This window comes from Nilaparvata lugens, chromosome X (assembly GCF_014356525.2).
Source record: "Nilaparvata lugens isolate BPH chromosome X, ASM1435652v1, whole genome shotgun sequence".
Lineage (NCBI taxonomy): Eukaryota > Metazoa > Arthropoda > Insecta > Hemiptera > Delphacidae > Nilaparvata > Nilaparvata lugens.
In genome coordinates this window covers 4,270,462-4,296,910 of record NC_052518.1, presented here as the reverse complement: position 1 = coordinate 4,296,910, position 26,449 = coordinate 4,270,462, and the positions used below count along the sequence as shown (strand labels likewise).

General features: G+C 34.9%; 1 protein-coding gene across 3 annotated transcripts in view; it reads left to right on the top strand.

Annotated features, from left to right (window-relative positions):
- Positions 1–1,408: 1,408 nt before the first annotated feature.
- LOC111047424 (alpha-1,3-mannosyl-glycoprotein 2-beta-N-acetylglucosaminyltransferase-like) overlaps positions 1,409–26,449 on the top strand; it is a 36,391-nt gene continuing 11,350 nt past the window's right edge. Inside the window, exons 1-9 of one of the 3 annotated variants that reach the window (XM_039442267.1) lie at positions 1,409–1,662; positions 4,500–4,631; positions 6,962–7,070; positions 8,273–8,364; positions 11,723–11,929; positions 12,783–12,921; positions 16,641–16,869; positions 22,223–22,327; positions 24,252–24,342. In XM_039442267.1, coding sequence (XP_039298201.1) covers positions 4,530–4,631; positions 6,962–7,070; positions 8,273–8,364; positions 11,723–11,929; positions 12,783–12,921; positions 16,641–16,869; positions 22,223–22,327; positions 24,252–24,342 — 1,074 coding nt within the window. In that variant the 5' untranslated portion in view covers positions 1,409–1,662; positions 4,500–4,529. Of the gene's footprint in view, positions 1,663–1,831; positions 2,077–4,499; positions 4,632–6,961; positions 7,071–8,272; positions 8,365–11,722; positions 11,930–12,782; positions 12,922–16,640; positions 16,870–22,222; positions 22,328–24,251; positions 24,343–26,449 lie in introns of those variants that run through there. The other 2 variants (XM_039442268.1, XM_039442269.1) reach the window with 2 other exon arrangements.

Sequence of the window (26,449 nt, the reverse complement as noted above, 5' to 3'; positions counted from 1 at the left end):
ACAAGATTGTGACAAACAAAGGATGGGTCTTCGCAGGTAGAAGCAGCTGTCTCCAACAAGTGGTTGGATATTGTTCTTCAACACAAAGGCGTTGAACACACATAGAATTAGCAAGTCAGTTGAACCTGTCGAAAGTGCCGACTATTGTTAGCTAATCACCTCGTAGGTAGAGACTCCAGACTCCTCACTTCGAAAAATATATGGAAAAAGTTAATTTTCTAGAGTTAGACAAAGTGGATCCAACTGTCAACCTTTAGAATGAATAATGACTTTATAAACAAATAAAATCCTCTTCAAGAAATGAAGAGGAAAAAATCACACTTTTTATACTGGGACAGTCGCCCCAAGTTTAACCTAAAAATGACCTTGTTGTATTTAACTAGTAACAGAACCCTAACCAGTTCAACTATGGATATTATGGATGTACCAGTTGAAATATAATAAAAAGGCAAAAATAAAATGTACTCGCCGATATCATATACCGGTAAGTCATTTAGAAATAAGTTTTCTAATACAAAGATGAAGCATGCAGTTAGGTTTTATGTCGATAATTCAACTAATATATCGATTGTAGAAGCTCGATAATGATCAGGGCTACGGGTATCAATTTTGAACATCGATTTCGGATAACCGATGTCGGAGATAAGATGATTTGAATATTTTTCAGTGAGGTGGTACAGTCACCACGGGGTAGACAAAGTCACCCCGGTCGACGGTATAATTTTAATTCATACAGAAACAGCTATATTATAATACTGAAGGCAGTGGTAACACAGAGCGGCTCTAATCAGCTGTTAGAAATTTCTACTGAAATAATACTGAATCACTAGAGTGGTACCGGTAATTTGTAGTTTCAACTAAGACAATTTTTGGTATAATTTATTATAAAAGAAAATTAAGGATGTGGATAGAGTTTAACTGCTTAAAAATAAGTTTATGCAGTTTGTGGTTCTGACTTCAAGTGATGCATTAAAAATAAATAACAATAAAACATTGGGCATTAATGTTATTGTGAATTATCGTTCAGAAGAAGATGTATTTTCTTGTGAGTTTTCTTGAATTTCTAAATATTCCATTCTAAAATTTGATTTATTAAATTGAATTTTAGTACATTTTTCTTATTCTCAGGCCTGAACCAGCGGTTGACCAACTGATCAAAGGAACGGCTAAAAATCTAAATAGGAAGTTGAAAACCTAGGGAGAAATTTGTTTAAGTTGAAGGTTGAAGTCATGTTGTCGCTTTTTCATGCCAATATTTATGCTAGCATTATTCAGAATTATTTTATAACTTTGGAATCTAGAAATTTTATGATTGTAGTTACTGAAACACTCACTGGAGTGCTGAAGGTTGACCCCTATTTGGAATTTTAGTCTCTCCAGTTCACCTGCAATCGTCCAAGATCGGCTATCTTCGGTTGTTGTAGTTGGCTGCAACGTTGAATCTGAGGTCGAGTGTGTTGTAAAGACTGTCTATCTATTATGGACTGATCTTTTCAGTGTAGGTTAGATTGTCCAATATGTTTATTAAATCAGCATTAATGTGAGTCCAGCTGTATTATTGTCCCAATGTGGCGATTAAATTGTATTTATGGCTTCCATATTATCATTTTCAAATAGCTGGAGTTCCTATTTTTGTGCGCTTTCATGACTTAATGAAGCATAGTAAGTATGATTACAATGTTTAACCTCCAAAGTACTCTTGAACAGTTTCTACGTATCAACTCATTGATTGATGATATGAAAGCATACCATTTTTAAATTATGCATGAATCAAGATCGTTAATGAACTATATCAGTATTCATGATCTTGTTTACAGCACCAACGGAATAATCACACGTCACCTTTTGATGACAGATGCCTAATGGATATGCTCACGTTCAAATTTCTGTATTTCACTAATGATCTGTTTGTGTACAACAGTATTTCTTGTTTAATATATTTTTACAGCTATCGAGACGGGATTTTGAAAAATTGGTATTTAACCTATTACACTTTCCAGCTTTCTTGTGTGTGACTCAAATTGTTCATTTAAGTAAAATACGATTATTATGTTATGTTCACTGTAGCAGAAAATGGTACCGTATCATTATTTTACAGTTATTGACAAGTTATGTATAATATGCTGCATGCCCTTATTTTTCGAGTCGATAATGGCACAATCCAGTCAGCTCTGCTAAGTTATTAGCTACTTATTTCTCCATAAATGTTCTGCAATCAAAATAGAATAGTTATAGCCTATTCTGCCTTTTTAGCAGACAATCTATCTTATTTGATGGGAGTTGTTCAACTGAAAATGTATAGGATTTTTAGGAAAATTATATGTTAATGATTTTTACGCTATACTGCTTTACAGTCCACACAGAAGCAAAGCTATTGCGGGCATCATTTACAATAAAATTTATTTTTTACCAAGTTAAAGTACATTGAAATTACTGATGTTTGAGTATTCTAACTCACTTTATAGATGAATTTCCTGACATAATCTACATCTCATCATATGCTGCATCCATATACTGCTTTGCACATTCAACTACAACCAATAAATAGATTTATACTACCTATATCATACAGTGATACATGAGAATTATTATCAACCTTATTATATTGTGCATTCTACTTAATATAGATTATAAACATAGTGAGGTTGTGAAGTCAGCATCTGATTACTATCCAAACATTATTTGCCAGCCCGGGAATCGAACCCAGTACTTTGTTGTAAACGTTGAATTTTCGTTTAATAATAATTATTAATCGATTAGCATTTGGAAAAATTCAATTTCCATCAGTTTCTCTCCCTAAATTTGATTAAAATAGTCTAAATGAGGATGTGTTAACACTTCTTATAATCACAAATATTTACAATCCAAATATACATTTTACTAAAAATGTTGTATTTGTATTAATCAGAAAGGTGTAACGATAAATTATTACACTCCAATAAATGGAAAAATATTGAAAATCTTGATAAATTTGAAGCCAGAAAAATTACAAAAAAAACTTCTGTTGTTCAACGTAATTATAAACATCACTAAGAACCCGGAAATCCAATTTTAAAGATATCGTGATTTTTAAACTCACACTGCTTTGGTCTATTTAAATGAGTGCTGCTATCCAGAGATTGCCTGTTTGGTGTAAGGGTAAGCGTACCTGACCAGCAATTAGGTGGTACCGGGCTCGATTCCCGAGCTGGCAAATAATTCAATTAAATTAAATTTTTCTTCTGTCTGTGACCAGTGTATATACCGGATAGACATTGTCGATTAATAAAAACACAAAAGTTCAAATATGTACACTAATCTCAAGATGGCCGATCTATTCTTAGGATTTCGGACTGACAAAACATACAATCTCTTCCTCACTCAAAGAATAGAGAGGGAGGTTAATTAGCTTCTCTCGGAGCGCTTTCTTGAACACTCTCACCTCCAGCTCCCGCACATGCAGTGGAAGTCTATTGTAGATTTTTAATGCGCGCATTGGGTAGCAAGTGTGCAGCTTAGCCAATCTAGAGTAGGGAAGGTCAATGTTGTCTCGCCCTCTAGTTGAATAGTTGTGTATCTGGCCTCTTGATTGGAGTGTGTGAAGTTGGCCTTTCAGAAGCACAAGGGAGTTCAGCACATATTGACTGAAGACAGTGAGTATTTCCAGTCTCCTGAACAGCGGGCGACAATGCTCCAAGTATGGTGATGATGTTATTATACGAATCACTTTCTTCTGTAGGAGGAGAATTCTGTGACATCCACTTGCATGCCCCCAAAGTGCAATCCCATAGTTGATGTGGCTATGAAACAGACCATGGTATGCAATAACCAGGTAACTCCTTGGAACATGGCTTCTCAGTTTCCGTATCAGATATTTTACTTTGGAGAGTCAGTTACATATCATATCAATGTGCTGGTCCCATGTCAGTGATGAGTCAACCATGAATCCAAGAAGCTTAACCTCAGGCCCACCAAAAGGAGTTTGACCATGCCTCAGGGTGCACAGAACATTCTGTGTCTTCTCTCCATTAATACACAGTCTGTTTGCCCTAAACCATGTGCTCGCCTCCTACAACAGTTCAGCAGACCTCAGTACGGCCAATTGTGGATCCTCTTCTTGTGCAGTGAGAGTTGTATCGTCAGCAAACAGCAGGGCTTTTCCATCCATACTAAGGTCATTTATGAAAATGAGGAACAGCAGCGGGCCAAGAATTGATCCCTGCGGCACTCCATACTTGACCTGGAACTCCTGCGATTTGGCACCGCTAATCGTGACAACCTGCCTACGCCGTAAAAGGTACTCCTGCATCGTTTTCATGGCCACTCCTCAAACACCATTTTTGGATAGTAGCTCTCCTTGAATTTCCATCTAGCTGTTGTCAATATTTGCAGTAGCAGAAGTCATCGCGGTGGTTTACAGCATTTAACTTTGGATTTTCATTTAATAATAATAATTAATCACTTTCCATATTTCATTTTGATATTTTTCTTGATAATTATATGATTTGCTTTTTTTGCAGATGTGACGGAATTGCTTTTTGTCCCTGGCCATGCGGAGACATCATGCGGTGACACTACTTTGCCTTACATCAGTGTCAACGGCTTTGTTGTATTTTATTGTTGATGGATGGCTCTTTTCACGTGTTCATTTGGTAATTATTATTCTATTTTACTAAACTACTATTTTTTTTATTACTATAAGTACTAGTGAATAGTAATAGTATAAATACTAGGATTCATAGTACTATTATTATTACTGAACTAGTATTTATTTATTTATTTACTAGAATTTATTTATTTACTAGAATTAGTACTCTTCATCTTAATTTCTACCCATTCGAATCTTGGTACTGTTTTGATTTGTGATTTGATTTGGACGAGATTGATTTTCGTCCATAGAAACTATTTTTGGAAGAAAGTTGCTACATTTGAATTAAGACTATTTAAATTGTTACATTTGAATTAAGACTGTTAACATTTGACTGTCACTTTCTGTAACATTTGAATTAAGAAAGAACAACTGTTTTATTTGATGATGTGGCGAAGTCTGGACAGTAATGTACACTTAAGGCTATGCAAAGGCTAAAATTAACTTTCTACTGGTGATATTTTTCGAAGTTTTTCAACTTGTATATCATGAAGCTATCAGAATGAAAAATTTTTCTCAGGAAAACATTTTTTATGATCATTACTTTTTGAGATATGAACGATTAAAGTTTAAATTTCTGGGACAGAACATTCAAGTTCGCTAAGAGATAAATCAATGAGATTTAGAGGATAGATTCTTCATGGTATTGTTGATCTAGTAAAACAAAAATTTTCTGAAAATATCAATTTTTGAAAAAGTTATTCAATTTACCAAAAATAACTCGACTAAAAGTTATTTTTATTAAATTGAGTAACTTTCTCAAAAATTGGTATTTTCAGAATTTTTTTGTTTTATTAGATCAACAATGCCATGTAGAATCTATCCTCTAAATCTCATGGATTTATATCTTACCAAATTTGAAATGTTCTGTCTCAAAAATTTAAACTTAGGCGCTCATATCTCAAAAATTAATGATCGGGAGAAAAATGTTTTCCTGAAAAATTTCTTTCACTTTGATAGCTTGATGATATACAAATCGAAAAACTTTGAAAAATATCACCAGCAGAAAGTTTATTTTTAGCCTTTGCACAGCCTTAACCACGTCGTTAGCAAAAAATACAAATGCAATACAAAGGATACAGAGATCATAAAAAACAAGTTCTCAGTATGTTGTTGAGTATTATAGCTTATAATTTCAGTGGTGGCAAAAATCATTGACACTGATCATCAAAATCTGGATTCGACTAAAGACTTTGATGCTATCCCATTCTCAACATCTGTATTCCTGGACAATGTTCTTTTCAATCACTGCCTTATCGCAATTCTGCTCTTCTGAGAAGAATAAAAATCTTTTTTTTCGCCATTGACAAAAACAGTGTGATGAAAACCAAGAAAGAAAATTATTTTTTCCTCCCCCACCTCTCGGGAGGAAAAAACAGGAAAACTCCCTAGAGCGTAAAAGTAACTCCATTTAAATAACATGGGAAGCATTTCTTTTTTAAAAACGTACATTTGAAATAGGTTAGAAGGTCTAAGCTCAGATGAGGAAGCATATAGAGTAGTCATTAAACCAACTAAATTCAATACCTCAACCAGACATTTGATCAATATATGAAATTTATGTTTGTATGCTAAAATTATTACAAACTTCATATCACTATACTAAAAAAATGTAGAAATTTTTTTTTATTCCATGTTATTCAAAATACCAGCCAACGAATATTCCTCATTAACTAATCAAATTTGAAACGGGAACTTCATCATAGTTGTAGTTGTGGCGGCCATTTTTGAAACAACTTTTGCCGACAGATAGCGATAACAGCACAGCTTTTTACTTTTTAGATTATTAGTAACAAATTATTTGGTCAAGTACGTTTTTAAAAATTATTTTATTTGCAGTTTTTATAAAAATGTAGGCGGAGAAAAAATGTTGTGTATATCACGAGTGAAAAATGTTTTTTCTCCCTCAGGAAAATTGTTGTCCTTCAAACTTTTCCCTCAGGGAGAAAAAAACAGTACTTTTAACTCTAGATTGGGGAGTCCGATGGTAGCAAGCATTCAAAAGGCACACCAGTGTTTAATGTTAAGTCGGGCCCAGGCCACAAACTCAAGTTCTATCGTAAATTTGTCAAACTCTTTAAATAAGGATGATACGCAAATAACTATTTTGTTGAATGTATATGTTCTATGGTGCTCTATTCCTTATAGGTTCTTTAGAGAATAGATTTACTAATCAATAGATTAGTAAATCTATTATTTATTGTATGTTCTATGGTGTATGTATGGTGCTCTATTATAGTAAATTGTAGAAATGCTTCTTAGTATCTCCTCATTTTAGAAGGTTACTTCATCAAGTAAGTTTAATAACGTTTTTACATATCTGATATTTTCCAGTTTAAGCCCGATGATACAAGCTTAGAAACCCTTGAATCTCAAATAAAATTGGAATATGCTGAGAGAGCTGAAGTTCGTGCTAAAATAAAGAAGGTCATTGAACTGAAATGTGAGTATTCATAATTTAGGTCCCATTGGCATTGCATGTTCGAGAACCTTTAGCTTTTAAGCCTAATACGGAAAGGTTTCAGTCTTCAACTATAGTGAGGTTCACGTTGTAATTACAGTGGAAAAAGATAGGAGAACAGAGTGGCCGATTCTCTGTCTTCTATTGAAGATAGCTGATGTCATATCAACTGTTCGTTCTTGCTCAAAATAATAAATTATATTTTATTCATCAAGAAAATATCTTTTCAATGATCAAATGATGAATTTCCATAATTGAGATGACATATTTTGTTAATCAATAATATTCATTAACGATATTATTGATTAAACGATCTGGCCACGTTGTGGAATTGGAATAAAGAAAATGAAGAAATTAGAAGGATAGGGCTATTTTCTTTTTCGAATGATTGACAAGGATAGCAACACCAATGTTAATCAAATAACGTGGAACTCACTATAGACGATGGTATCACTTAATTTCAAGGAAAGTTCTATATCATCAGGATGAACAATGGATGAACAATGGGCCGGAAACCGGCCCTTAGAGAGATTGGTTTTTGCTTTTAAATGGCAATATGTTGGTAATAGTCAAAATGTGATAATTTTAGATAATAAACACACAAATAACGACAAGTTGGAATTCTAGAAAATTTGAAAATTCATTTGGTAGAATTCCAAGTGACAAGATATGATTGTATTTTCCCCAGCGACACTTCTTATTAGATTGAGCCGAAATACTCAATTATAGAAGGGATGCCACTAAACGACAACAAGCTCCTTCCATGATTTCTCAATTGTAACTGTACAAATTAGAGATGTCTCTGGGAATTCTCGACAAATTTAATTCCCGAACGACGAATATTTAGGAAGATTCAGGACGAATTTCCTGAATCTTAAAGCCTCGAAAGCGAGTACTTAGCAGAACGAAAGCTAAACTCACACTGACTCACAAACCGGCCGATGCCTGGAGCGATAAATTGATGAGTAATAGTTATTATAAAATTATAGAAACTCTCCTGCCATCTGGCAGTCAATGAGCGAATGAATACAATTCAAATGGCCTCAACATCTACTTATACTTACAAAATTGTAATTCTGTAGTCCAAGTCATTGGATGACTTGGTGATGAATGGAAGAATTAATAAATCAGTGTAATTTTTGCTTTTATATGTTTATATTAATTAAATCAATTATTCCTTTCAGTGCAAGAGAAAAAGCAGGCTGCTGAGGATGAGCTAAACCAGAAACATATAGCAGAAAGTAAAAAGGACGAAAATCTAGCTGAGAAAGAGAAGGTAATTGCAATTTGCGTAGGTAAACTGAGGTTGTACGTACTGTAGTGCCATTATATACCTGTACTGTAATTACTTCTTATGCAGTTATAATTGGTAATCCATACTCTTGTTAAAGTGTTCTTGTGTAATTATTCCATTTGAATTGTCATTCCAAAGCTGCGTACACATATACGCTCTTCCAACCCGCACCGAGCACGCTCCTCCCTCGTACCGCCCTCGTTCCTCCATCGAACCACAGTCGCGCCGCCCACGCACCCATCATGGACGTTACGGAAGATGTTAGATCTTCTCGCGTTCCCCGGTCGAACCATTGTTGCTCCCCGGTCGATCATCAATCGCTCTGCTGGAGTGACGTTCGGTTGCGGAGCAGAGCGAAAGTCTGTACGCACCTCAAGATATCTGCCAAGTGTGCAACATCTTTCCATAATCATCATCTAAAAATGAATGGTGATTAGGTACTATAGTGAGGTCCACGTTATAATGGCAGTGTTTAATTTACAATGGTATTACTATCCTTGTCTATCATACAACAAAGCTGATAACGCTATCTCTTTCTCGCTTTGCTCTGTTGCCAGATCGTCTTTTAACAATGTAGAATTAATAATTAATTAACAAAATATTTCATCTTAATTATGAAAATTCATTATGAAAAATATTATTTCTTGCTTAATAAAATATAATTGATTATTTTAAACGAGAATGAACAGTTAATATTACATCAATGAACCTGTATCAGCAACCGTCAATAGAAGGCATTGACAAGACAGAGGATCGGCAACGTTGTTCCCCTATCTTTCTCCATTGCCATTATAACGTGGACCTCACTATAGAGGTAAACTGACATTCACGAAGGTGATTAAGTTCTATTAGTATTAGATATTATAACCAAGGACAACGAGGACTTTAGGATTTTAAGATTAAGGTTTTTATCAATAATAAAATTACACAGAAAAACATTTGATGCATTTCAGGCAATTTTACCCATAATTACCCACTTCTCATATTCAATGGTAACTGTAGGAAAAATTTAATGTGAAATACGTGCGCAAAGTTCCTCTGCTGCACTCAACAAACCATTCCGCCCTCGCCTACGGCTCGGGCGTAAACGTTTCTTTCGGTGCAGCAAACTGTTACTTTGCGCACTAGTTGCACAAATAACTATTTCAATCTTATAAAAAGAAAACATTATTTGTCAGTTATAAAAACAATAAACTGTGTTACAGTATAACTATGCTTGCGATTGAGCTCATGCGTATTTTTGGAGCGAGTGAAATCTATACAAATCAGTCCAATCGCCCCCATTATTATCAAACTGCTTTCAATCTTTAACTAGAGTCAAACCATTTGCAAAAAAATTTGATCGTATATGAAATGTGGAAGAAGTAAAGGGTGTCTGGTATTTCAAATGTGCAACTATTTCAACTTTCCGTTATTTGTGTATGTTGCCTAAATTCATCAAAACATTTTGAATAATAGTAATATATTGCCAATAAAAAGCCAAAACCTAACCTCCCTAATCTTTCCTTTTAACTATTAAACATAATTAAACAGAACCTTTTAGGTTATGTTCATCTTATTTTATCTATAATACAATAAAGGAAAGAACCTTATTTAATTGCAATTTATTGACACTGTTCTAATGTATTTCTTACGTCTGATGAATAATGTATTTTTCTATTCTATTCTAACTGATTTATTCACGTACGGGATAGGAAAATTATGTTTGACGCATCATCACGTCTGAACTAATGGGCTGATCAACTTGAAATTTTGCATATAGATTCTTAATGCACCAAGGATTGATAGACCTATTTCAAATTCTTCAAGATTTCAGTTTGTCACGTTTTCAATTAGACCCTTCAATTAGAGCACGCGTTACCTGTTAGTATGGAATACAATACTAATACAATACTCTGATAGATTGAATATAAGCACTGGAGTCCCTCAAGGATCCATACTTGGACCTCTTCTGTTTGTTCTCTATATTAATGATTTGCAGCTCTCAATTCCCAGAATCTCGGATATCACGCTTTATGCTGATGATACCTCCTTGTTATTTCATAGCAAAAATATTGTTGACCTTGAGATCACATCAAACTTATTCACAAATCAAGTTGTGCAGTTTTTAATGAATGCGCCCTCTCTGTGAATCCAAGTAAAAGCCTGGCAATTCAATTTGATTTAAAGAAGACACATCCTTTTGAACCAGCTATTTTTATAAATGACAGCATTGTAGAAAATGCTAATGTAGTTAATTTGTTAGGTTTAACTGTCGATGACAAATTGTCATGGAATGAGCATGTGGATAGGGTGGTGGGTAAAATTAGTAAGGGACTCTTTGTCTTAAGATATATTGTAAAGTATGTACCATTAAACGTAGCAAAATCTGTATACTTTTCTCTGATTTACACTCATCTTGTCTATTGTATTGAGCTTTGGGGAAGTACATCTATTGGAAACACTCAAAAAAATTTCATTTTACAGAAGCATGCAGTACGGTATTTGGCTAAGCTTGATTACAATCACCCCTGTAGAGATGCCTTCATAGATTTAAAAATTCTAACTTTACCATGTATTTACATCTACAGAGTTGTTCTTTTTTATTGCTAATAACTTAGACTCATTCAAAACTAATTCTGATATGCATGGCTATAATACACGAGGTAGTGGCAATCCATGTATTGTTCAGCATAGATTGAAGTTTTCCGACAAAAACCCACGAACCTATGGTCTGAGACTATTAAATAAGCTACCTAGATCTCTGTCCATGTCATCTGCAACTTTTAAAAAAGACCTGTATACTTTTCTTGCGGAGAAAGCATATTATAGTGTGGAAGAGTTCCTCACTGATAGATAAATATTGTTTATTTCATAATGTCTTTAGTATTTAATACACGTGGTTGGATTGCTGGCTGTGACATGCTTATATTCATATGACATTCTTTAGGCTATTTTGAATTATTCTGACGATATATGTTAAGTGTTTGTGATATCTTTTTATAGATTTTGTGTATTGTTTTACAATTTATTGTAAATATTGTCTTTTGACTTTTTTAAATTATTGTAAATATTGACTTGGCCTGTACTTTCTTGTATTGTTTATGGCTTAATAAATATCTAATCTAATCTAATATCTAATCAATTTGAAAACTGGCAGGTCGGAGAATCTCGGAACATGTTATTGCATTTAATTTTCAATTTATGGCATATGATATTAAGTTAGGCCTACCCCAATTTCCAAATTTCTATACGTTTCAAGGTCCCCTGAGTCCTAAAAAGTTGTTTTTGGGTATTGGTCTGTGACAATTCATTTATCAATGACAATTAATATAATTTGAATAAAACATTCTATTGACAGATCGAGGCAATAAGAACTCACAATGAAAATGCAATTGCGATCCTGGTGTTCTCCTGTAACAGAGTGACTGTTACTCGATGCCTGGATCAGTTACTCGAATACAGGCCATCAGCACAGGACTTCCCGATCATAGTGACCCAGGATTGCCAACATGAGGCCACAGCTAATGCCATTCGTGGATATGGAGACCAAGTTTTCCATATACAAGTAAGTGTAGTCCACGCAATAACAACGTGTTTTTAATTTATCACTCAACTTTCTCAACTAGGCAGAGCAGAGGTGTTTCAAGTCCAAACATTATATTAGTTGATAAAATTTTGGAGCATTGAACTAGCACAAGATTCCTAGGTTTCGTGATTCAATCAATCAATCAGTCAATTTATTCAGCCTGGCGATACAGTAGTACATAAGGCTACTTCACAATAGTTATTTGTATATCTAGAGTGAAAAGTACGACTTTTTCTCCCTGTGGGAAAAAGTTTGAAGCCCGAGGCGAAGCCGAGGGCAGCAATTTTCCTGAGGGAGAAAAAGTATTTTTCGCTCGTGATGTACACAACATTTTTCCTCCATCTACATTTTTTTATAGAAACTGCAAATAAAATCATTCTAATAACTTACCTATTGGTGACAATGATTCCTAACAACATAACCTAAATCTAAAACCTAAAAACCGGTCATCTTATTGGCACTGCCGATTGCGCTATCTATCGGCAAAAGTTGTAACAATTATATCAGCTGAGCAGCTACCAAAAATGGCTGACTCCAGATCACGCGGTTCAGCAGCTGATTCCCGAACGCCAACCCAATCAGCCAATAAGAGAGCTTCCTGCCGAAACGTCTGAAAAAACGCTTCATGTGGCTTTGCCTCACATTATTTTATTCTTGTTGGTTGGTTAGACCCTAATTTTCAAAAGAATGATAGAACTCTTATAATAGAACCATTCAGAAAATGCGTAGCGTCTCATGATGTTTAGTTTTTAATGTTGTTATAAAATTACTGTACTGCAGTTTTTACCGTAGAATAACTAAAAAATATGTTCTGTGTTTAATCTGTTTCCAGCAACCAGACCAAAGTGAAATTCAAATACCTCTCAAAGAAAAGAAATTCAAGGGCTATTTCAAGATAGCTAGACATTATGGCTGGGCACTCAATCAAACGTTCAATGTATTCAACTTCAATACTGTAGTAATTATAGAAGGTAAATATCGTGTTCAATCTTCATATAACATAGATTCTAGTGTGACATAAAATAAAGTTGAAAACAGGGATTTTTAATTTTTATGTAAATTACGAGTAACCCTTATTACCAAGGAAGTACATGGTGATTATAAAAGAACTTTACAACTTTGAAACCACATAAATATTTATTGAAATTACTTACAGAATTGAGAAAGGTGTAATTTTGTTACAAAACACTTCAAGTTTAAGGTGTGGGTGTTATTTTGGTTGGATGTGATAGCCGTTGGTAATGCGACTTACATCCCACAGATGAAAGATTTCTTGCCTCACTCGTACCAGCATATTAGGCTTAAGTTGTGCAACCGTAGCGATCCGATTTCGGAGGTCATTAAGATTGTCTGGTAGAGGCGGAACATAAACCTTATCCTTAATGAAATCCCACAGGAAGAAATCCATTGGTGTTAAATCCATCGCTCCAGTGAGCATGGTAGCCATGCAATTGGCTCTATATGGTAAATACAGCGAAGTTGAAAGCAGAATTCCAAAACTAAAACTTCTCCGTGGAAATGAGCTGGTGCACCGTCATGCTGAACAAGATGAACAAGTGTCCTTTTACTTTCAGCATGACGGTGTACCAGCTCATTTCCATGGAGAAGTTTTGGATTTTCTAGACATTCGCTTTCAACTCCGCTGGATTGCCACCTCACTCACTGGATTTAACACTGATGGATTTCTTCCTGTGGGGTTTATTAAGGATAAGGTTTATTTTCCGCCTCTACCAGACAATCTTAATGACCTCCGAAATCGGATCGCTACGGTTGCACAACTTAAGCCTAATATGCTGGTACGAGTGAGGCAAGAAATCTTTTATCTGTGGGATGTAAGTCGCATTACCAACGGCTGTCACATCGAACCAAAATAACACCCACACCTTAAACTTGAAGTGTTTTGTAACAAAATTACACCTTTCTCAATTCTGTAAGTAATTTCAATAAATATTTATGTGCTTTCAAAGTTGTAAATTTCTTTTATAATCACTCTGTAGATAATCTTATGTGAGTCTGAGACTCATACAATAGTACTGATGGTTTCCAATGAAGTACAGGGTGATTCAAAGAAACGGGAAATTTTGAAAGTTGTGTTGGTAGCCGTGGGCGATTGCTACCACTGAATAACGTATGCCAGCCTGTCAACAAAACCTTGCCATTTTGTTATCATGGATGCACTACGTCACACACTACACGAATATCGATGGCAGCTGTACATAAATTGTTTGGGGAACGTGTAATTTCGATTGTAACATTCCATGGCCTTCCAGACCCCCTGATTTGACAGCTTTTGATTTATTTTTGTGGGATCACCTTGAAAGCAAAGTGTTCCTTAGTCTACCTGGAAGAAAGGAACAATTGTAAGCCAAGATTCGAGAAGCGATTTCAGAAATTCCAGTTGTTATGTTACGTCAAACCATGGACAATGTGAGTGACGAAGAGACTACAGGAATGTTTTCGTAGAAAAGGAACTCACCTGCAAGACGTCATCTTCAAAAAATAAATGTTACGTTATTTATTCTAAAATGGCGTTATTTTTACTATTAAATGATATGAAAAACTTTATTTAAAGATTTGTTTTTCTTCAACTTTCAAAATTTCCCGTTTCTCGGAAACACTCTGTATTTTAATAGGGATACTTGAATTGTTCAATTATTATAGAATAATATAAAAGACTTGTACACTTTTTATACTTGTTTACATGAAAACAACTAGTTTCTATCAATGATGCCATTTTCAAGTGTCAAAATCTTGTTTTGACAAAAGATTTTGACACTTGAAAACCGCATGAGTGCTCTGAACTAGTTGTGTTCATGTAAGAAAGTATGAAAAAGATACCAGTAATTTCTACAATAAATAAATTACTGAGGTTATCTGTTTTGAACCTAGATTTTTCAATTGGAGTATGTATGTTTGGAATGAACCGTTACATTGCTGATCAATTAGAAACTTTCCTTTAAATATTCCAATTGATAATCAATTTTTTGAAGTATCAGTGAGAAGCTACAATTATAGTCAGTTATAGTTAAAAACTATAGAAATCATTTGATGAATTTGTATGTGCTTTTTCAAGATATGTTTTTGTGTTCAGTGTTTCACTCGTCTTAAGTAATTTAAATATGGAAGCTACATCTTCTTGTACATCTCATTTTTCATAAAGCCTGCTTTTCTCATTAGTAGAGTTAGTGCTAGAGTTCCCTGGGCAAGTACTACCTTGTAAACTCTCCCAATGAAAACGTTCATGGTAGAGTTACTAGTTTTTAGTAGAGTAGAGTGGGATAGCACCGTGGGATAGTGCTCTACCACTTGCCTTTCCCCACCACCGCTTCTCACTATACTCTACCACTACTATGCTACTGAAAACAGTCTCGAGCTAGTAGAGTAGAGTTGTGTCGTAGGTTATCAAGTTTAATAAGTATTGTTATTTATTAAAAAGTGTTTAAGTGTTAATTTATTAAAAAGTATTGACATTTTAAGGTTAGTTCTGTTCACTAGACAACACACTTTACCTACTATTCTCAATTGTAATGAAAACAGTTACTCTACCAAGTAAGTAGAGTAGAGTTAGTATGCCAGTTACTCGATCACTAACTCTACTAGTGAAAACCAGGCTTAAAGCTCTTGGTGCTTTATTATTTCATAAAACTTGGAACCTTTCCATAGTGTAAATTCATTGATCAACTACAATTATTTACTACTTTTACGAAATATATAATAATAATAATAATAAACTCATTTATTCTTCCAATTTATACATTACACATAGGCTAATCAGAAATTATGAATAGTACAGTAGATATATAACAACAACAATCTTGCAAATTATAAAAAATAAAGATAATATAAAAATAATACAATTACACGTTGTACAAAGAAATCACAATAATTCATTCACATCAAAAGAAGAATAAATAATTGCAAGTACCCCAAGGACTAAAAGTCCTGTTTGGGACACCATCATATTTTTAATTAGGAAAGAAAAAAAACAATGGATTATTTTGCCGAGTCGGAACTTGCATAATATGACAGGGAGAGGAATTTTAGTTTAGAAAATACATGTATATTAAATTTTTATCTACTTTCCCTTCATTTGAAAAGAATAACCAACAATCAATGCACATTCCAGGCAATTAGCAGACTAATAAATTGCATTTTATAAATTTCTGTCCATAATTATCAACATTTTAGGAAAATTACTCATGTAGCTTGAATAATAATATTATCTTCACACAATTTCCAAGAGAGAGAGAGAAAACATTCATCCAATGAAACCCGTAAATTCATATCTATTCTACTCTTGAGAATAAACTCTCCACATCATTTTGTAATGGAAGCCAAGCTCTTACTTCATTTTTAAAATGTTTTTATTATTGATTTGCTTTAATTCTACCGGCAAGTTGTTGAATGTTCGGGGGGCTACATATAAGTAAAATCTTCGGAATATTTCCTTATAAGGTCGCGGAGGTATTAGCATGTCCCCTGATCTCAAGTCCGCTCTATTTCTAAATTTATTTCTCTTTCTCTTCCAAATCTTAGAATAGTTTTAAAAAAATATAGGTATCTGAGAGGGAGCAAATTCCAGCTTCCAAATATAGCCAAAGACGAATGTATCATAGGTTTTTTATCCATTACTTTGACAATGTGCTAAATATGTGATATATATGTATTCGAATAACCTGTACTTTTCCAGATGACCTGGATATTTCATCGGACATGTTCGAGTACTTTAAAGGGACATTGCCTTTGCTTGAAATGGACCCCACACTATGGTGTGTATCAGCTTGGAATGATAATGGAAAATTGGGTCTTATAGAACATGATGCTTCAAGTCTTCTTCACAGGACCGACTTCTTCCCTGGACTCGGTTGGATGTTGACCAAGCCAATATGGCAGGAACTGATGGTTAAGTGGCCATTGAGGTGAGTCATTCTCTTCCCAAATTATCTGAATTGGTGCTGCAGATCTCATCTTATATTTTAATGAAGATATATAAAGGGTGTTTACTGGGAACCGCATGGTTTTGAAAAAGCCACACATTTTTTAATGTTGAACAAAAACTTTTTTTCACACAATGGGTGATATGAATAAAGTTGAGCATTTGTTTATATTTCTAAAATAAGGAGCATTTGCTTCATTCTCTGTGAATTAACGTGAGCAAAACCTTTTGCTCATGCTCATCAAAAAGATAGTTTGAGCATTTGCTCAAAAGTAAAAGCTTATACTCAAAATTGTATGAATAAACTAGAGCATTTGCTCAACTTTTGAAGCAAATGCTTCAAAAAAGGTGAGTCTAGTCTAGAGCAGCTTATCACCTTTTGCTCATAGTAAAATGGCTCAACTAATTCGTATGAGGAAGAGGAAACTATACCAGATACGATCACAACCAATAGTTGAGAACTATAAAACTCTTTTTCTACAACTGCGCGTAAAGAAAGAATTTACACACTCAATTCTCCTCGTAAAACAGCTTATTTCTGAGGAGAATCTACTTTTTCGCTCGCTAACCATCCGCGCATGCGCAGTAGATTTACTTTACGCTCCCAAATCATTCGCGCATGCGCAGAAGAGTTTCTTTACGCTTCCTAATCAGCTGATTGTAAGCAGCTCGCTAAAAGTCAGATCTTAACCTAAAAAGTCGGTAATTGTAACTCCGCCGATATAAGTAATTTAACAGGTTTGGGCAGTTGTAGAAAAAATTTTGTATGTAATTCGCGCGTAATGCTTCTTTATCGCTTTTGCAAAATTATCTATAAAAATAACTGTTTTGCGCGAGCGATAAAGTCGCGCATTACGCTCTATACATAAATAGCTATTTTAGATTCAACCATGGTATAATATCATCATTATTCCTACAAAAGAATAAATACAAAATATAGCTATCTGATATAAAGATAGCCATCACAAAATAGGAAATAGGCACTTAAGAAGATGAGAGTGTAGACGATTATAAGAAAGCTTTTTATATTATAAGATTATGCTGAAGATTATGCAGAGATGACATATTATTTCAAAATTCTAAACTCAACTAACCTAAAACTCAATTCATGAATAGAAAACAGAGCAGACGACGCAAACTCAAGCGGTGTCTCCTACTTGCATATTTAGCGCTTCCGTGAGCTATAAAAACAAAGTAAGGTCACAAAGGCGTATCAGCTGATGAAAAATCTTTAAAATACGTGAGCATTTGCTCCAGAGTTCAGGAGCATGAGGTAAGAGTATAAGGTAAATCTGATTCATATGAAAATGAGCAAATGATTATGCTTCTACCTAATGCTCATGAGCAAAACCTTATGCTCCATGCTCATGCTCATGAGCATATGCTTTGGCTTTATTCATGTGGCCCAATGTGTTACAACTCGGAACTTTGAGAAAATTACAAAAATTAAGTAGCAAAAAAAAACATGGCGTAGGTGGCGTCCTTCCGATTGAATAAATGTTTCCAGACGTTCTCTGAAGCTACGCATCGCATCTCGTGGAATGGCTTGGATTTCTCTTCGAATGGCTTCCTTCAACTCTTGCAATGTGCGTGGTTTATCAGTGTAAACCCGTGATTTCAAGAAACCCCAAAGAAAGAAGTCCGGTATCGTCAAACTAGGAGACCGTGGGGGCCAAGGAACATCTCCAAAACGAAAGATAACTTTTCCAGGGAAAGCTTGTCAGACACGTTCTATTGAAATTCGAGCAGTGTGTGTTCGATCAGTTTTTGACATATTGCAAGCTTATACAGATGGAAATTTAGGTCTTTAATCAAAATGTTTCTTACCGTAGAGACAGAAATGCCGAGGTTTGAGGCCCGCTTCCTAAGCGAACGTTTGGGGCTCTCCAACGTTGCGACGCGCACACGATCAACATTCTCAGGCGTACGAACGGATTTTTCTGGTCCAGGAGGCTTGTTTTTAATTAATGAATTGTGTTCACATTATGCATCCACCTCAAAATTGTGTTACGATCCGGAATCGGCGAAACATTGAAGTGCCGGCGAAAGTCTGGCTGGGTCTGTTGGCGTAATACAGTCTCACAATGAAAGCACGGTGTTCAAGGGTCCACATCTTGAGTGTAACTGGAACTCCCAACCAGCCTCCGCACTGTATGACTTTCTCAACTGTTTTTCTGCATTATTTGCCATGTACTACCTAATACAAAAACATGCGTTTCCCGGTAATCACCCTTTATATATAAATGCGTATGCATTCATAGGCCAAGGTCAATATTAATTTTACACTTAAGGGTAACCGTCCACTGAAGCCGTATTCAACCGATCCGTTCGTCTGTCTGATCGGACGAGTCTGCCGGCCGTTAATTCGGCCGAATATGGTCGTCCATTGGAACCGTTTACGTCAGTCTAGTTCATTAGTAGGCTGGTTGTCAATTTTTGAATTAACTACTATCATAGCCACCAAAATTTTTCATAAACAATGATTATATTGAAATTTTGGAAACTGAATAAACAAATATCCACTAAATTAGTTAATTATTATAATAATCTTATCTTCAGATCCTATTTGTTCAGCAATGTTTGTCCACAGATTCCTTTGAACATCACGACGATGATATTTTCTGTCTCTTATATCACACAATGGAACATGCTCTTGATCCAAACTTATCAACTTTTCATTGTCCTTAGTGGAATATTTAATTTAAAATTGAATAATTAAGCGCCACCACGTGGTAGCATTGTCTCTTATCTGTCACTGCAAACTAGAGCCACCACCCACCAGCCGAGCTTCCAGGAATGTGGTGGCTCGAGCCGCCGATTTTGTGTCGCCACCAGACTGTCGCGCCACCACGTCATACCATTGAGTATTTATTATCTGTCATTGCACACTAGAGCCACCAGCTACCAAAAAATCATCCTCCAGTTCAGTTTCAAATCAATTCAAGTTCAGTACAGTTGTCTGTTTACGGTGTAAGGCAAGGAGATGCGTTGTCTGCATTATTGTTTAATTTGGCTCTCCATGAAGCAGTAAAAGGTATCACGCATGGAAGCACCATAGTAAATAGACTATGGCAAGTTTGTGGATATGCAGACGATCTGGTCATAGTAGCTAGAACAGTACCAGCCTTGAGAGAAGCCTTCACATCACTGGCAATCAATAGTGAACCAATGGGATTGGAGATAAATGAGGCCAAGACAAAGTATCTGAGAGTGTCACCAGCAGTAGGCCTAGGTAGGAGAGTTGCTAGAGACATGAAAATCGGACCCTACACATTTCAACAGGTAGAAGAAATTGTCTATCTGGGAACACTTGTGACAAGTAGTGGGAAAGTCTCAGCAGAGATTAACAACAGGATCATGGCGGGAAACAGGGCATACTATGATAATATCAAGTTGTTCAAATCTTGATTGATATCTAGAGCTACGAAATTACAATTATACAAAGCATTGGTGAGGCATGTGGTGAGTTACGGATCGGAAACATGGGTGCTTATAGCTGGAGATGTGCAAAGATTGAGAGTTTTTGAAAGGAAGGTAGTGAGAAGAATCATGGGTCCTGTTTTTGAGAATGGTCTTTGGAGAGGAAGAAAAAATTTGGAAATAGAGCAGTTCTTAAACAATGAAGACATTGTGCGGTTTATTAAAGCTGACAGAATAAGATGGATGGGACATATGGTGAGAATGGGAGATGAAAGAGTAGTGAAATGTATATGGAAGGACAGGATATATAACAGAAGAAGAAAAGGTCGACCGAGAAATAGATGGACGGATGATGTGGAACGAGATCTGAGAACGCTTGGAGTTCGTAACTGGAGGGGGCAGGCCGAGGATCGTGACAGATGGAGAGGCTATGTGAGGGAGGCCAAGGGTTGCAAAGACCTGTAGAGCTGAGGAGTAAGTAAGTAAGTAAGTACAGTTGTCTGTTGAAGTCGACGTAATGAATAGTAAACAATTTTGATGCAGAAAGGTTCATTATTGAAGTTGAAAGCAGACCAGCTATATGGGACATGTCTTCAAAATTTATATGCAGGCCGGGATGTCAAGAAAAATTCTTGCAGGGAGCTGGTAAATCTTTTCATTGAAAAATATAACATCACAGAAAATGAACAAAATGAATTTGGTAAGTTATATGACCACTTTTCTTGAGCATTATTCATTTATCCAAAGAAAATTAAATTCGATCAGCTGATTGATGAAATTATTTTAAGCTTTCCAATGATTACAACATATGTTAGAATATCATGTGTCAATATTATCTCAGTTCCATATGGCATTCACCTTACCATGTTTATAACCTTACTAAATAGGATCCTTTTTCATCCTTTGAAACCCTTAGAGGCAAAATATCTCAAAATCCGTTCTCAGTGCGCATCTAGCATGTTTGAAGAATATTTGTGCAGAGTTTTAAGTCTGTAGGCCAATTAGTTTGAGCTGAAGTGTGATTTTACATGACAATTTTTAAAAATGCCCTCTCCTGGACCCCTCTCTGCTCCTGGTCGGAATTTTTCTGCATAGATCTATTTTTTTCGTAGCTGAACAAAAAAGCTCCTTATGACTTTGCTGTGCAATGAGCGGTTAAATAGTACAACATTTTTGGGGGTCCCCAGCTCCCTCAGGGGGGCAAATTTCTGAAAATCCTTTCTTAGTGGATGTTTTGAGGCTATCATAAACAATTGTGCAAAATTTCAAGTTTGTAGGCTCAGTAGTTTGGGCTGTGGTGTGATTTCAGTCTGTCGGGGCTTAGCCTTTTATAGATATAGAGAAGATAGATTTATAGATTAATAACGATCGGTATCTTCATGTTTATAAATAAGGGACGTCAGTGATCAAAATAACCTGAATTGGATATTTTAGGTTTATGGAAGTAGTCTTGTAGTTTACAAAATTTTCAATCCTGAATTATTTTCATAAAGTATATTTTTAAATTTAGTTGTTTCAAAACCAAACAGAGAAGAAATATTTTATATTATTTATCATATTATTCTATGTCTAACTGATATTGATTTGATTTGATCATGAGTGTAATTATTACCATAGAGAAACAATAGCGTAAGTAGATATCCCATGGTATAGGACGTTTATGTCGCAACTTTTACTGTTATCTCAAGCCGATTATTGTCGATTTTTACTGTTGTTCATACTGAGTGTATGAACGGCACAATATGAGAGACTACCAGCATCATAAAACTTCACAGGAAAGAACTACGTGGACTATCAGCTTGAGATAACAGTTAAAGTTGCGACATAAACGTCCTATACCATGGGATATCTACTTACGCTATTGTTTCTCTGTGTTATTACTATCGAAGGTTTAAAATAAATTACAATTTTTGTAGCTACTGGGATGATTGGATTCGGCAACCAGAACAACGTAAGGGGAGGGCTTGTATACGCCCAGAAATATCTCGCACCAGAACATTTGGAAAGATTGGAGTTAGCAAGTTAGTATCCAACTCACATCATATCCATTTTTTCTGCTTTGTTGAATGATAGACAAGAAGGATAGCAACACGAGGACCTAACTATAATTATTATTCATCAAACTGAGATTAGAGCGCTTGATACTTCTGAAATATTTAAAAATATAGTAGAATCACTTGAAAACACGCTTTTGATAGAATTCTATGATTCGTCTGTTCAGTATAACTGTATTCGACTCACTCTAACTCTGAGGCCCGATTGCACAAAAGCCGGTTAAATTTTAACCGTGATTAATTTCACGAGAACCAATCAGAGAAGGTCCTTTAGATAAGACGGCTTCTCTGATTGGTTCTCATGGAAGTAATCACGATTAAAATTTAACCGGCACTGTGTATTGCAGTGCATAAACTAGAGATAAATATAATTTTGATGACTATTAAAATATAAATTTTGAAACACAGGCTTTGATTATTTATTAATTAATAATTAATACATTTAATTATTAATTAATAAATAATGAAATTAATGACTTGGAGATCAACAGGATAGACCCAACTGTTTCTCTCCCTAATGTTGAAAAAATTACGTTGATAAAAATAGTCTGAGTGAGTTTGTATTTACACTTCTAAAAATGTTGTAGCTGTAGTAATCAGAAAGGTGAAACGATAAATTATTACACTCCAATAAATGGAAAAATATTGATAAATTTGAAGCCAGAAAAATCTCAAAAGAATTCACTTTTGTTGTTCAACATAATTATAAACATTACTAAGAATAGAAAAATCCAAGCTTAAAAATATAGTGATTTTTGAACATACACTGCTTCCCTTGACATGATAATGTTTTCCCAACATTTATGAATGAATGAATTTATTTGCCAAAAACAAAATACAAAAAAGCTTTACAAAAAATAAATATAAGTATATGCTACTGCACGTAAACTAAGATACATACATAAAAATTAAGGGAATGTTAATTTATTTAATTAGAAATAACGAAACGATTTCCTTATTCATGATATATAAATAATAATTATTAATTGAAGATTTAATTTATGCTCACATGCATGAGTGCAGTAGGTGAGGCAAAAACACCGGCAGAAGGAAGATTCCATGTGCGCCAGTGTGAGTCGTAAAATCAGCTTAATCATAGTGTACGTTCTGTGTACAGTAAATTGTTCCATCACGTGACTAGTGCAAAATGTTCCCATGGAACGCCATTTCAAAATAGTTGGTTCAAGCTTTTGGCGCGCACTTATAAAGTTGATTTACACCAAAATGTGTCGTTTACTAGCTGCGTGAATGAAGAAAGGCTGTTTTACAAACTTACCGTCTACAAAAGTGTGAATTTCTTTCATTCCATTACTCTCAAATTTTCTATACATAAAAATTCATTTAACGAATTGTTATCAAACATAATTTTGTTGATTATGTATTCTATGGCTATGCTATTGGTAAACCAGCTATCAGCGCATGCGCAGAGAAGCAAGCAGACTACAAAATTCAATCGACCAATGAGAGAGCTCGGATAGTTGGAACTGTAACAATTTACCAGGCTTCGACTGTGGGACAGGAACTTGGAACTGGAACTGGTTTCTGGTACAGAATCTGTCGAAATTCTTCCCATGGGACGCGGAACTTTTTACCTGGTAAATTGTAAATCTGACAATTTACCACATTCTATGTACACAGAACGGGCCCACTGTAATATATAAACTTGAATTTAGCGTATGAAGTGTTCAAAGCATGTGATATATAATATGAAATTGATTATTATATAAAAGTCAACTATTGGAAATAATTCAAGTTCAGCCATGCCTCTATAGCTCTTTTTCTGTGTTTATTACTTCGGAAATTATTAAGTGGAAATTCACTTAATCATTGATCAAATATGATCAACATTATTTAGTAAGCCTAATATATTTTCATTTGATTCTCTCCACAGTGGCCTTTTCTTTGAGAAACACTTGAAGTACATTCATTTGAATGAGAAGTATGTGCCTTTCACAAAACAAAATCTCTCCTACTTACTGAAGGTAAGTTCTAATTGAAAAACAAAACAAATCAAATTCATTTCCCCAAAAAGTACATAAATAAAAATCAGAATTTAAAGTTATACGTTGTTAACAATGCTGTAATGCTTTGAAGTGCATACAGGCTTATGCGCCACGAACAGGTATTTCACTTTTTATCAGTTGATATTATTTATTATATCTGTATTTGTACAGAAACAGTAAGATATCGATATCATGGGCCATATAAATAAAGTTGAGCATTTGCTTATACTTCTAAAATATGGAGCATTTGCTTCATTTTCTATGAATAAACGTGAGCAAAACCTTTTGCTCATGCTCATCAAAAAAAAATTGTGAATAAATTCATAGCTGCTCCTTTTACAAGAGAGGAAATGGATAAGATATTAAATAGTCTAAAAGGTAAAAAGTCAACTGGTCTGGATGGGATATCTACTATGGTGTTGAAGTCTTGTAAAGAATACTTATTAGATCCACTCACCCATTTGGTAAATGAATCTTTGAAGTACGGTGTATTCCCTGATAAATTAAAAGAGTCAAAAGTAGTACCCATTCACAAAGGCGGTGAGGGAAACGTTGCAAATAATTTCAGACCTATTACTCTTGGGAATTCTATTGGTAAGGTTTTTGAGAAGTGTATGATGTTTCGCTTTGTTGAACATCTTGCTGAAAATCAAATTCTGGCCAAGGAGCAGCATGGGTTTCACAAAAGAAAGATCCACAAAAACGGCAATCGTATCCATTTTTGAGGATATAATTGATATGATGGATAAGGGTGAGAAAGCTGTTGGCATTTTTCTGGATCTAAGCAAAGCTTTCGATTGCGTTGACCATTCAATTTTGTTAAGGAAGCTGGAGTTGGTGGGTGTGAGAGATGTTGAACTGGAATGGTTCAGGTCCTATCTCCTGGATAGGTCTCAGTGTGTGGAAATAACAAGGGAAGAGAAAGGGAAGATAATTCATTACTTATCAGATAGAGTATCAGTGAAGGCTGGTGTACCACAGGGCTCTATACTTGGCCTTTTGTTGTTTTTGCTATATGTAAATGATGTGCCAAAAGTTATATCCCAGGGTAGAGTTTTAATGTAAGCCGATGACACATCATACATTTGCAGCTCTCAGGATGCAAGTGTGTTAGAAATAGAATCTTTCTTGAACATTAATGCCATAGCCCAGTACCTCTCTCAACTCAAATTAGGAATTAATGAATCAAAATCCATTTTTTACTATTTAAACATAGAAATAATTCCAGGATAGATCAACTTATTAATGTACAGATAAATGAAAAAAATGTTAACCAGCCTCATTTCGTGAAATTCCTAGGGGTTGCTATGGATCAGCATCTCTCTTGGGATTTCTATACTGATCAGCTCTGTGGGAGGATTGCATCTGGAATCTTTGCACTCCGACAAATAAGAAGATTGAATGATACCAAACTCACAATGGCAGTCTACCACTCACTCATAATGTCATACATCCGCTATGCCATTATTGTGTGGAGTGGGTCGTGCCAGAATTTGAAGAGCTCCAAGCTCCAAAAAAAAGCTGTTAGAGCGATCAAAGGTATTATGCCTTTAGAGTCCTGTAGGAACCACTTTAAAGAATTAGGCATACTAACCGTTCCCTCTATTTATATCTATGAGGTGATTATGCATGTTAGAAGACAGACAATGACTAGAAATGCTTATTCGCATGGATACAATACTAGAAATAGAGGAGACTATGCTTCACTGTATCACAGAACAGCTCTTTTTGAGAAAAAACCGACATATATGGGCCTTAAATTTATTAGAAAGCTTCCTACTCACTTGAAAAATTGTGAAGATGTCGATGTTTTTGAGAAGGAATTAAAAAGTTTTTTGATGCTTGGAGTATTCTATACCACAGAAGAGTTTGTGTGTAGAGAGGGTTCCTTTGTGTGATTTTTTTCTTCTTTTTTGTAATACTGTATGTATTATACATTTTTGACAATTCCTATACTCTGATTAAGAGTATCTGGGAAGCTTTAAAAACAAACAAACAAACATTATAAGAAGGCTATTGATATTATAAGAATATGCTGAAAATTATTGTAGAGATGACATTTTTTCACGCTATTATTTCAAAATTC